Raw genomic sequence first — 13,235 nt, 5'->3', positions numbered from 1 at the left:
ACTAGAAAAATTTCCAAAAATCTTTTCCTAATTAAAATTCATTTTTTTATTTATGTTGTGTCATGTCTTTCTATACTACTTCTATCTATTTCTATACTACTATCTATTTCTATACTAGTTCTGAATTAGCGATCATCGCAGATGCTCAGTCTTAGGTCGTATGCAATGCGTAGTGTGTATTATCAAATCGTCTACTCAACTCGTCCTCCCCCAAGATTAAATCCTGAGTGCGCTACTGGTTTTCAAAGTAGATTACCATATTGGAAGGAAACTAGAGATACTTAAATCATGCTCATGGTACGAACTTAACTTGTAACTTATATAATTGGGGGGGGGGGGGACATATATATATATATAGGATTGTATATAGGTGCAGGTAAACACATACAGAGTAGTAGTCAAAAAACAGAGGATTATTGATTTATCACAAAATAAACAGTACCATCTTTATATGAGAGTGGTGGAAACATGGGTGGTCTAAGTTGGGACCAATAACCTTGCAAGGAAACAGAAGGCTAGACTGCCGTTTGAACAGGACATGAATTTTCAGCATTTATCCCTTTCAAAATCTGATTTGGATTCGTTGATGGCTGTTTTTAGGGCTGCGTGAGAAGCTGGAGTTTTGGTCTTCAGCCACTTGTGGCATGCCAGTTTTTTTTCTTGTACTGTGTTGGCACACTTTTTTCAAAACCAAGGCTTGAATGGTGACTGGGGATTTTGGGTGGAATGAGGGATGAAGGCCTTCATTCATGTGAGGATGATTTCTGTCTGACTGGACATTTGGATCAGGAGAACTGAAACAATAGTTTGGAAGGAGGAGTAGAAATCTTGGGTCATCCCATTTGGCATCCAAAGGACACGAGACAGAACTGTTGGGTGAAAGTTTTTTTTTATGGCAAAGGAGACTGGTATGAGGTTGTGATCTGAGTTACCAAGAGGAAAACTGGCATTCACAGTATATTTGGAACTGGAACTTGTTAGGAAAAAATGAAATGTGTTGGTAGATTAGAGGGGTATGCATATATTCTGGTAGAGAGATTGATGATCTGCATTGGGTCAGTGCTAATGATAAATATCTCAGCATACCTGCATGACTGATCGGTGCAAGGACGTTAGCCATTGTTCTTTATAATATCGATATGATAATTCTTTATGCAAAATGTGAATTATATTTTGCGTTTTTTCGATGATGTTACCCATGTTCTGATTCCAGGTTTCTCCATAATTGCAGGTCGCAAGGATGCCAACTTTCTCTACCCTGTGCTAATCTTCTCCATTTCTGTCCTACTGACTTTAGTATAAGATCTTGCTGTCTCCTAGGCGGGCTACCAGGTTATCTTTTTGTGTCTGAGATACCAGTCTGTTATTCTTGAAGTTCATCTGTTGTCTTTCATTCTTACTATATGTCCTGCCAGCTTTTTTTTGTTGTTGTTATAGATAGCTTGTACCACATCTTTGAAATCAGTGGGGCGTACACCCCACATTGAGAAACACTGCCTTAATGCATAGCAGTATACATGTCTGCAAGAGATGTGCTTTGCATTATGGATTACTAAGGCAAGTGATCAGAACTTATACCACCTTTACAACGAGTTGCCCCAGTCCTGAAAATACTTCAGGTGCAAATTTTGTTTGCTTACACTTGGATAAAGAATTAAACCAGGTATATATTTTCTTGGTATCTTTAATTTATAGTATAACCAAGTTGAAAAACTTGCAACAATTTACTATTTCTGTTGTCTATTTTCATATTTAATTTGCTATCTTTATTAAAAAGTGTATGCTTAAATAGCTGAAATATTTTAATTGTTCTATAGTTCACTATTCAGGAAATTGTTAATGATTTCAATGTTTCTACTTATTTTTATTCATTCTGTTTTTTTTATTATTACTGATTTTCATACCAAATTTATTACAACAGGTATTCAATTTAGTCAGGGAATCTTGCAGACTTAGATTTATTCATAAGTATAACAGCATCTGCATAAAGTAAAGCTCTAAGATTAACATCACCAATTTTGATATCAGATTTAATACCAATTTCTCTCATAATGTGATCCATTTAGATAATAAATAAATAACATTTGAGACAATGTGCACTCTTGTTGCACACCTGATTTAACATCAAACTATCTTCCTGTACCACCTTCAATTCTAACTACTGACTTACAGCTTAAATGGTGACTATGTGTTGCTTGATATAATGTCCCATTTACATCATATAACTGTAATGTTTTGAAGAGCTTTCCTCTTGGCACCTTGTCATATGCATTTTCCAGATCTATGAAACTTAAATACAAATCCTTGTTATATTCTCAAGATTTCTCAAAATATAAATCTGTTCCTGACAACCTCTATTTGGGCTTAATCCAGTTTGTTCTTCACCAGGCTTTCCTTCCACAATTTTTCTTTGATGTTTCTTAAGTATACTTGCATAAATCTTACCAGGAACACTGAATAGGGAAATGTCTGTAATCCTTGCATTCACTTTTATTTTCCTTTTTATAGATGGCTACTAAGAGAGAGTATATGCCATATACTTTATATGGCATGACAGTCTTAGCTGTATATATATAGGAAATTAATTTTAACTAAAAAAATAGCAAGTATTTTATCAGTAATTCAAAAACATCAAAATTTTGCTAAAAATATATATGAGTTGCTATTGTCTTTTTGTTATTTCATAAATTAAAATTCTGTAATGTACATATATTGAAAGAAACATCTTTCTATTGACTTTTGGAGTATTTGAATGCATAATTTTATTCACAGTGAAGCTTTTGATCTTCATAATAACAGTAACCGTAATAATAAATAATAAATGTAATAATTTTATGTGTTGTGTATATATATATATATATATATATATTATTTATGATGTTGTTCCAGGAAGGTGGTTTAGGTTTTACACCAGTTGTTGTTGGTCACTCTGTATTAAGAGCTATGAACTGTGCTGATGTCATAGTATGCATGTGGTCTCCTCCTCTGCGTTATCAGTATTTCAGAAACCTAATGCCTGATGTTCAGATTACAAAGTGTCTTTCTTGCAATAAGGTTAGTAAAACTTTTGTGTGTGTGTATTTATGCACACGCTCATTCTCTGTAATAATCCTTCAGTTTCTGTTATGTTTATACAGTTTACCTGTGGGGGTTATATTCTCAAAAATTGTGTTTACCTACTGTGTTTGGTAAGCCTTGCATGTTGCAGTCCTCAGTTTTAAAGAACAGGGGTATAAAAACTAAATACAATTAATATGCATTAATAGTGAATGCATTTGTAGACAAAAAGGGAAGGGGATGTAGGGAAAACAGTTGGATTTTTTATTGGTTCTGAGATGAATAAGAAATGGCTCAAGAAAAGTATGGAGAAATCACCTATAAGAAGTGGTATCAGTGAAACTTGTTATAGATCCAGAAATTAGCTGTTATGTTTGTATATATGAATGCTAGAAATATCAGAAACAAGGAAAATGTAATGGTATATCAGCTCACGTGTTACTAGAATGTGCAAGTTAACTGGCTGTGCCTCTCACAAAGTTATTTAATCTATGTCTCGGCTCTGGCAAGGATTCAAGGGAGTGGAAAGAGGGTAAGATAGTTCCATTACATAAAGGTGGCTCTAACACAAAAGTAGCAGATTACAAAAAAATTAATATTGGAAAAGTTGGTTAAAAGTAAAATTCAGGAATAGGTGGTTAGGAATATGATACTCTATAGGATGAAAAAGATTACACACTTTATCTCATATTGATGGTACCAATTTACAGGAAACTGATGAGGTCATGAGGTTAAGAATCTGGGGATGATGGGAATAGAGATCTGAAATTCAGAGGACATGCTGCAAGAGTTTTTCATCCTCAAGTGCATTCATTACCCTACATTTTAAAACATTAAACTATAAGGTAATGAATGCACTTCATTACCCAAATACTATATAGGGAACAGCACAACATTATTCACATTTTATAATAAGGTGACAGCAGAACTGGATAAAAAATGGTTCTGCTGTCACCTTATTATAAAATGTGAATAAATTACTGGGAGACCTACCTTTTACAATGCTGTGCTGTTCCTATAGAGTATCATATTCCTAACCACCTATTCCTGAATTTTACTTTTAACCAACTTTTCCGATACTAATTTTTCTGTAATCTACTACTTCTGTCTTAAAGCCATCTTTATGTAATGGAGCTATCTTACCCTCTTTCCACTCCCTTGAAACCTTGCCAGAGCTGAGACTTAGATTAAACAACTTCGTGAGAGGCACAACTGTGCACAGATTTGGTCACTTTCTTTTGGAGATTGGGAGGTGGTGGAGAGGATTCAGAGATGGGTCACCAAGCTGGTGACAGGTCTGTGGAATGATCCCTGTGAGGATAGATTGAAGGTGTGTAGGTTGCAGAGTTTAGCTGAGAGGCAGAGGAGAGGAAATATGATAAAAACTTATAAAGTTTCTATCGTATTTCTTCTGTGTTAATCTTATATTCTATAAGATTAACACAGAAGAAATTTTTCAACACATGGGGAGTAGGGAGCAAACAAGCAATCACACTTAGAAGTTGTCTAAGAATGCAGTTAGTAAGGGTGTGTGAACTAGGATCTTTACTTGGATACTTGGTAAATGAGTGAATAGATTGCCAGAGGTGGTTGTGAGCGCTCCAAGTGAATAAGTTTAAGGAGATGTATGATAGTTATTGTGTTAATGTACTAATGAGTCTTTTGACTCTAGGGATTGCCCATATAAATAATAATGATAATAATATATTCAACAAGCCTCCGTAGCTCAGTCGGTTTAGACAAAGCCCTTTGTTTGGAAAGACCTGGGTTTGATTCCGATCCATAATCTGAGGAACCTTTATTTGGTCTCTTTTGACTAAAGGTGAGGTAGTTGGTCTCATATGGAGATAGGAGGTCTTTTCTCCTCTAGAACAGGCAGACTGGCCCCGTGAATGCACATGAATTTACAGCCACGAATACTTACGACCCAGCTATAGGCCTGGGTCATCAGATTATATACCAATCCCAAGCCTGGATAAAAATGGTGGGGGATGGAATGGTGAAGAACCCTGTAAAAATCTCGCCAGAAACACTGTGGCGAAACATTTGCCTACAAAGGGCTGGCTTAACCTGGTAAGCAGGTAATGCATCACATTGAGGTGCCTTCTTCAAGGGACACTGAAGTGAGTAGAAAAAATAAAATAAAAACATATTTTAATATTAACTTTTATTAAATGTGGATATGCACTAAATATATTGTAATAAATACTGTGAATTTTAATAACATTTAGCAAAAACTGCAAGGTATTTTTCTCTACGTGTAGTATAGAGCTGATTGCACTAGAAAAGCTAGGCATTATGTTATAGGGGCATCCTTACTCTACCAATTTTCTTTTTCTTACATGCAGTGTGCATTCATCAGTTAGGATGTGAAGTGCACACGTAACCGGCTTTCATCGAATTGTTGATTGCTAAACGCACAGTGAATGTGTCGTTAATTCACACTGAGGTAAATAAATTCAGAATATAACCTAAGGCTTTCCAAATTAAAGAAAAATTTTTGCATTTCTTTAAGTATTTATTTTTATTTACATTTATTTTTTGTCTTACCAAATTTTTTGTTCAATAGATTTTTTTATTTCAGAATGGAATTCCTGGAACTGAATAATAAATAACACTATCTATTTTTCTACTGGTTTGAAAGTTTTCACAGACAGTATTCAGTATCTATTACTTCACCTATTCATCCTGCAGATGTTTCAAATAATTTATTTCAAAACTGTTCAGAAGACAATTGTTACAAACCAGGTTGGCTGGGTGGTTAGCGTATCTGCTCTCCAGACAAAAGGCTGCAGGTTTGAATCCCGCTATGGGCATGCATGCATGTGAAAATACTACTGGTGGTAGTGGGCAGTAGATGACGTAATATATGATGCAGGTCATTGCAGTTGGTGGACTTGAGTAGTGGAGACGGAGAGTCGTAGAATAGGTGCCTTGTCTCAATTAGTCTTTGGACTCTTTGGAGGCCACGTAATAATAATAATCTTCCTCCTCTTATATCTTATCCCATCTATTTGGGGTAAGCCTTTTTAGATGATGTACTGAGGGATAAAAATCCCGAGTTTCTGGGAGAAAAAACCTTCCATCTGAGACTGACTACCTCACCTTTAGTCGAAAGAGACCATATAAAGGTTCTCACGCCATAGACGGGAATCGAACCCAAGTCTTTCCAACCAAAGGGCTTCTTCTATACTGACTGAGCTATGGAGGCTCACACACACAGTAGTAATAATAATAAGAAGAAGAAAATATGTAGTATTCTCTTTTTAATTGAGTGGAGATTTCAGAAGGAAGTGTGATTTATAATGTACTTTCTTTGTGTTTCTTGAAAAGAAAGTGCACGTGATTTTCTTGCTATTTTTGTCAACTGAACATGGAAATAACAAGAATGACTAACTGTTGCAGATTTGTAACGTGTATGACCTCTTGACATAGAAGAGTGAACCTGTGTTACCTGGAGTTCCCTCCATTAGGAAATTACAAGTCAACGTTTTGGTTGTTTCTAATATATATATATATATATACACACACACACTTATATATATATTAAGGATGCCAAGTAATTTTATAAACTTGGTTTTTTTACTCCTTCTCACAAGTAAGCAAAACAGTTAAGTTTGCGTCTGAACATAGTTCAAGTCTAAAGGTAGTGCAACACCAGGGCAACTCGTTCTGAAGGTGGGTAAAGCTCTGATCACTATTCTTAGTATTTCCCATAATGTAAAACACATCTCACTAAGAGATCTATACTGTTATACATTATGGGTAGGGGGGGGGGTCACTACCCACACCGGTTTCAACCTTTTTTTGAGGTCTCCTCAGTGAGAACCTAGACCCTGAAATACCAAGGTTTTTAGTAATACAGAACCTTATCAACTTTACCTATACAAGTTGGTACAAGGTACTTTTACTTTGAATAAGAAACTCTGAATGAGATAAAGATGTGAAAAGTTTTTTACCTTGGGGATAATATATATTAAGGATACCAAGTAATTTTATAAACTTGGTTCTTTTACTCCTTCTCCCAAATAAGCAAAACAGTTAAGTTTGTGCCTGAACATAGTTCAAGTCTAAAGGTAGTGCAAGTTTATAAAATTACTTGGTATCCTTAATATATATTATCCCCAAGGAAAAAAACTTTTCACAGCTTATATACATATATCTATGAAAAAATTAGTTTGAATGACTATAATACTGAGAATAAAGAATAAAGTTTAATGCTGAGATACTACTAGTTTTGTTGAACAAAATTCAACTTCTTCAGGTATCAAAGACAAAGAATTATGTAAAATAACAGAGACATAATAATTTTATATTAGTTCTGTTGATGTAATTTTATTATGTCTGTTATTTTACATAATTCTTTGTCTTAGTTACCTGAAGAAGTTGAATTTCAAAAAATATTGTGGAAATTATTATCTTCAACTGTGCTAATTTCATTCTTCAACTATGCTAATTTCTGCACTTGTGTAAAATGATTGTTTTAAAATATTCTGAAAAAATGCTATCAAGCAAAATTTATTACAATAAATAAGTTTGAATGTTACTTTTTCTTTTACCTTGCACTACTACGATGTATAGAAATATGCATGTCACATAGTTATGTTTATAGATTTAGATATACTGTTGCTATTTGAGAACAACTCTTTCTGCTTTTATGCATATGAATGTTATATTGCATTACATTCTTATTTCAAGGCTAATAATAATTTTAAAATATTGCAAAATTATATTCAGTAGTATTTCAAATGAACTCGCAGTTGAAAATGAAACAAATTGTTATTATTATTGTTATTTGTAGAATGCTAATTTCCAGGGCTGTCTTAACAAGTTTGAGCATCCTGGACTAAAAAAATTTGGCACCTTAATCACATTGGATTGAGCAATAATTAAATAATACATATAATTAATTAAATAACTTTCATTGCAAAAAGCTTTATTTAAAATATATCGATATTGCACATTTTTATTTAATTCAACAATATTTATAATATAATAAAGATATTACTTAAATTAAGGGGATATTAAATCCCACATAGTTTTAAAACTGAATAAGAAACTCAGAGATTGGAATCAGAGAGTTTCTTGCCGAATATAGTAAACTATAAAGTATCGGCGAACACTTAGCGTGAGCTAATGCAAGTGACCCTAGTACGTAGTACAATACCGGACGACTCGTTGCAAAGGTGGAGAAAGTTCAGATCGCTATTCTTAGGTATTTTCCATAATGTAAAAACACATTTCCTAGGACTTTCCCCACTTTTGCAACAAGTCGTCCGGTATTGTACTATGTACTAGGGTCACTTGCATTAGCTCACGCTAAGTGTTCGCCGATACTTTATAGTTTACTATATTCGGCAAGAAACTCTCTGATTCCAATCTCTGAGTTTCTTATTTGGTTTTAAAACTATGTGGGATTTAATATCCCCTTAATTTAAGTAATGTTTTCATTGCTGAAATGAAGCTTATTAGCTCTTTATTTATACTTAAGTAACTTAATGGTTGCACCTGTTTGGAAAACTCGTTCGCAGAGTATATAAGTTCTTTTCGATATACACTTTGGTATTAGGTCTAGCTGCTCACTGATGAAGCCTCAAAAAAGGCTGAAACCGGTCTGGGTAGTGACTTCCCTCCATAATGTAATAACAGCATACATTTCCTAGGAAATGTGTTTTTACATTATGGAAAATACCTAAGAATAGCGATCTGAACTTTCCCCACCTTTGCAACGAGTCATCCAGTATTGTACTACGTACTAGGATCACTTGCATTAGCTCACGCTAAGTGTTCACCGATACTTTATAGTTTACTATATTCGGCAAGAAACTCCCTGATTCCAGTCTCTGAGTTTCTTATTCGGTTTTAAAACTATGTGGGATTTAATATCCCCTTAATTTAAGTAATGTTTTCATTGCCGAAATGAAGCTTATTAGCTCTTTATTTATACTTAAGTAATAATAAAGATAGTTTATTTGTATTTATAAAAATACACACAATAGAAAAAAAACTTTAAAAAACGCTAATTAATTTTTTATTTTTTTTTGCAGCATTTACTTTCTGCAAATCTATTTAGAATTTCACTATGAATCTATCCTTTTTAATATATTGTATTCTATGGATAGAATACTTAAATTATTTAATTTGATTGTCTTAACGATAATCACAGTTAATTTTTAATTCGTTTCAAAGTAGAAAATGATCTTTCCCCACTACAATTGGTGCAAGCAATACTTAAATATAATCGTACAGTTGTTGTTATATTGGGGAATGTGCATTTGATTTGCGATTCAATTATTGTTTTTAGAATGCGTTCAGTGCTTGATAGTGTCTCATCAGTTAATAAATTTATGTGCTTAAAATGGAAACATTTTTCAACTAATCCTTTTTCGAAATCAGTTGAATATTCATTATATAAAGAGGTTGCCTTTTCTCGAATGATCGCTTCATCGCAATTTTCTAAATTGATTGAAAATCCAAATTCGGAGGCTATGTGATCATATTCAGATTTCCTTTTGTTTATTTCTGTTAAAAGTGTATCAATAATTACATAGAAAGTATTGATACAGAAATGTGCATCCATTGATGTTCCTTCATCAAATTGCTTTTTCCTCTTAACCATTCTTGCAGTTTTAAATTCAGAACTTCCCAATAATCTTTCTCCTTCCTTTCTATAATAATTAAATGTTTGTTTATTCCGAAGTCTCCAATAAATTTTTGCAAAGAATGATATAAATTAACAACTATTTCTATTTCAATCTTTTGTAGGCTTATATTTACTTTATCAGTAGTGTTCAAAATGTCATTCCAAAGTGAAAGCATTAAACCGGTTTAATATAAATTCTTTTATTTAGAAAAGCAATCGTTAAGATTAAAAATGTTATTGAAAATATTATTAATGATTTGCTTAGTTAGCTGTATAAAAAATCCTAATAATATTTTTGTTTAATTTTGACGAAATTTCAAATTAAATAGAGATTTTTGTGTCCAAAATTCGGAAAAAAAAAAAAAACATTTCGACATAACTCGGTTCTTAAGCACTCTTGGATCAGTGGTGTGTCTGGGCTATAGCCCATTTAGCCCAATGGATAAGGAGGCCCTGCTCATTTTAATAATAAGAATAATGCTATTTCTTTACTGTTGTAAAATAACAAAGTCTTTAACACCATATATAATGAAATTATCTGAGGCATGTCCTATACAGAATTGATTAAAATTTTATGTTTGCTTTTAAGTAATCTACCCCCCACTGCCACGACTGCTAATAGTAACCGCATTATAAATATCTACTTTCTACTAATTTTGTATTTTATAATTTTCACGGTATGTACACTTCACATTTGATATAATTAAAGATTTTCATATTATCTATAAAGCAAAGTCGTCAAAGTGCGACCTCAGGCAGTCTGTGAAGTATTCTACAAGATTTGATTTTGAACAAAAATAAAAATATCTGGAACACCGACAGCCAGGTTTTTTTTTTTTTTCTCAAAATATTTTAAATATTTATCTTGTTTTTCAAGAACAAATAAAGTATTGTTGACTAAGCAATTGGACAAAATTAGCACAAAAATTTAAAATTGATTCTCTGAGGTAATGCAATATTTAAATGAAGAAAGTATGCAAGGATCTCTTATTTTTTCCTGGCATTAAAAATTGTACAATAAAAGGAGAAAACAAAATAAAAATAATTTCTATATTTTACATATTTAGTTTAATCCTTTATCCAAATATAAGCAAACAAAGTTTGCACCTGAAGTATCTTCAGGACTGGGGAAACTCATGGCAAAGGTGGCACTTTCCTTTCCCATAATGCATATCATTATACATGTCTGCATGGAGATGTGCTTTGCATTATGGGATACTAAGGAAAGTGATATGAACTCAGTCCACCTTTGCCACAAGTTGCTCCAGTCCTGAAGATACTTCAGGTGCAAACTTTGTTTGATTACACTTGGATAAAGGATTAAACTAAATATATAATTTATAGTCTAACCAAGTGAAAAAAACTTCCAACATCTTTCTCTAATCCAGAGTAATTTAATAATAAGGTGTGACACCTTTCGGCAACTGGCATATGGAAACATGACTTCTCCGTTGCTTCAACCTTGATATCACCTCTGGGTCTTACTCCCACTGATGAGACCTCAATAAAGGTCGAAACCGGTCTGGGTAGTGACCTTTTCCCATAATGCATAGCATTATACATGCCCAAAAGGAGATGCGCTTTACATTATGGGATACTGTATATAGACGTCCTGGCCAGTTAGGAGGTTAATATATGTATTTTTTGAAGTACACAATTTTACATAAAAATGCATTTTGATTTTTCATCATCATCATCAAATTCTTGACAAATACCCTCAAGGGGTGTACAGGATATGATAGTACTTCAGGAAAAAATTTACATCATTACTGACTTCATATCTACAATTTTCCTCCGAATCAGTCTGTTACCTGTCAAGACTCCAACGTCATCACACCTTATATTTCTATTTTCTAAGACACTTTTTACTGTATCAATCCACCTATATCTTGATCTTCCTATGGGCCTTTTTCTTGCCAGCCTGGCAGAGAACACTTGTTTTGCTAATCTTTCCTCACCCATTCTGTTTAAGTGACAATACCACCTGAGATTAGCTCTGCTAACACATTCCTGGATGCCGACAATGTCGAGTTCTTTCCTAATATCCTCGTTTTTAATATGATATTGCCATTGATGCCATCTGTTCATGTCCCTCTTTCTCAGGACTCTCATATCTACGGTCTCTAGTCTTTGGTCAAGTGCTTTACTTCTAACCCAGCTCTCAGATCCATAAGTTAAAACTGGTTTGGACACTGTCTTGTATACAGCTAATTTAGTGTTCTGGCTAATTTCTCTCTTATTCCATATAAATTTATTCAATTGACTTCTACCATACCAGCTTTGTTGATTCTGTTGTCTATTTCCATATTTAATTCACCATCTTCATTAAAAATCATGCCTAAGTAGCTGAAATGTTTTATAGGTTCTCCATTCATGATGCAGTTGATATTTTTAAAATGTTTCTGCCTATTTTCATTGTCTTTGTCTTTTTAATGCTGACCTTCATACCATATCTATTACAACAGTTATTCAATTCAGTCAGGGAATCTTGTAGACTTATAGCAGATTTATTTAATATCTCCAATTTTGATATCAGGTTTAATACCACTTTCCTTCATAATGTGATCAATATAGATGATGAATAACTGAGTGGACAATGTACATCTTTTCCTTGTCTGACACCATACTTAACATTACACCATCTTCCTTCAATTCTAACTGCTCACTTCCTGTCATGTCCTCTCAGGTGTCTTCTCCCTCCAGAAGATTGACTACCATGTGTTTCCACCATGTCCTATTCTTCTCCTCTCTTCTATATTTTTCATCCACTCCAGTCTTTGTCTTCCTCTCTTTCTCTTTCCCTCAACAGTTCCTTCGAGAAGTGTCCTATGTAGGCAGTTATGTCTCAGAAAATGTCCAAAATATCTGGCTTTTCTCTTTTTAATTTCTTTCATCAGGCTCCTGTTGACGCCTGCCATCTCTAGTACCGCTTCATTTGTCTTTTTTTCTTTCCATGATATTCTCATAATTCTTCGCAGCATCCACATTTCAAAGGCCTCCAGTTTTTCACACTCAGATTGGAGAGATTCCATGTCTCTACTCCATATAATAATGTAGACCATATATAGCATTTGGAGATTCTTAGTCTTGTTTTCAGATTTAATTCTCTAGATGTTAGTAGATTTTTCATACTGTTGAAAGTCGACCTTGCGATTTCAATCCTTTTTCTAATTTCATCTTCTGTCCTGCCATTCTCTGTGATCAATTGTCCGAGGTATATGTATTTTTGCACCTGATCTAATTTATTTCCTTTTATATCGATGCATATTTTTGGTATTTTAACTGCTGACTTACAGCTCAAATAAAGACTAAGTATTGTTTGAAATAATCCCCCATTGACACCATATAACTGTAGCATTTTGAATAGCTTCTCTCTTGGCACCTTGTCATATGCCTTTTCCAAATCTACAAAACTTAAATACAGATCTCTGTTATATTCTCATGATTTGTCAACTATTTGTCATAAAGTGAAAATCTAATCCTGACACCCTCTGTTTCACTTAAATCCAGCTTGTTCTTCACCAAGCTTCTCTTC

The 13,235-nt window shown here is 33.6% G+C and overlaps 1 protein-coding gene across 3 annotated transcripts in view; it reads left to right on the top strand.

Annotated features, from left to right (window-relative positions):
- Oseg1 (intraflagellar transport protein Oseg1) overlaps positions 1–13,235 on the top strand; it is a 796,421-nt gene that overhangs the window by 765,667 nt on the left and 17,519 nt on the right. For 2 of the 3 annotated variants that reach the window (XM_090410292.1, XM_090410285.1), the window contains exon 27: positions 2,890–3,054. In XM_090410292.1, the coding sequence (XP_090266418.1) occupies positions 2,890–3,054 (165 nt within the window). Of the gene's footprint in view, positions 1–2,889; positions 3,055–5,405; positions 5,474–13,235 lie in introns of those variants that run through there. The other variant, XM_090410300.1, reaches the window with a different exon arrangement.

The sequence above is a fragment of the Typopeltis vanoorti genome, chromosome 2 (genome assembly GCF_054136105.1).
Source record: "Typopeltis vanoorti isolate ZY-2024b chromosome 2, IOZ_Tvanoo_1.0, whole genome shotgun sequence".
In the NCBI taxonomy this organism is placed as follows: domain Eukaryota; kingdom Metazoa; phylum Arthropoda; class Arachnida; order Uropygi; family Thelyphonidae; genus Typopeltis; species Typopeltis vanoorti.
This window is presented reverse-complemented; position numbering and strand designations above follow the sequence as displayed.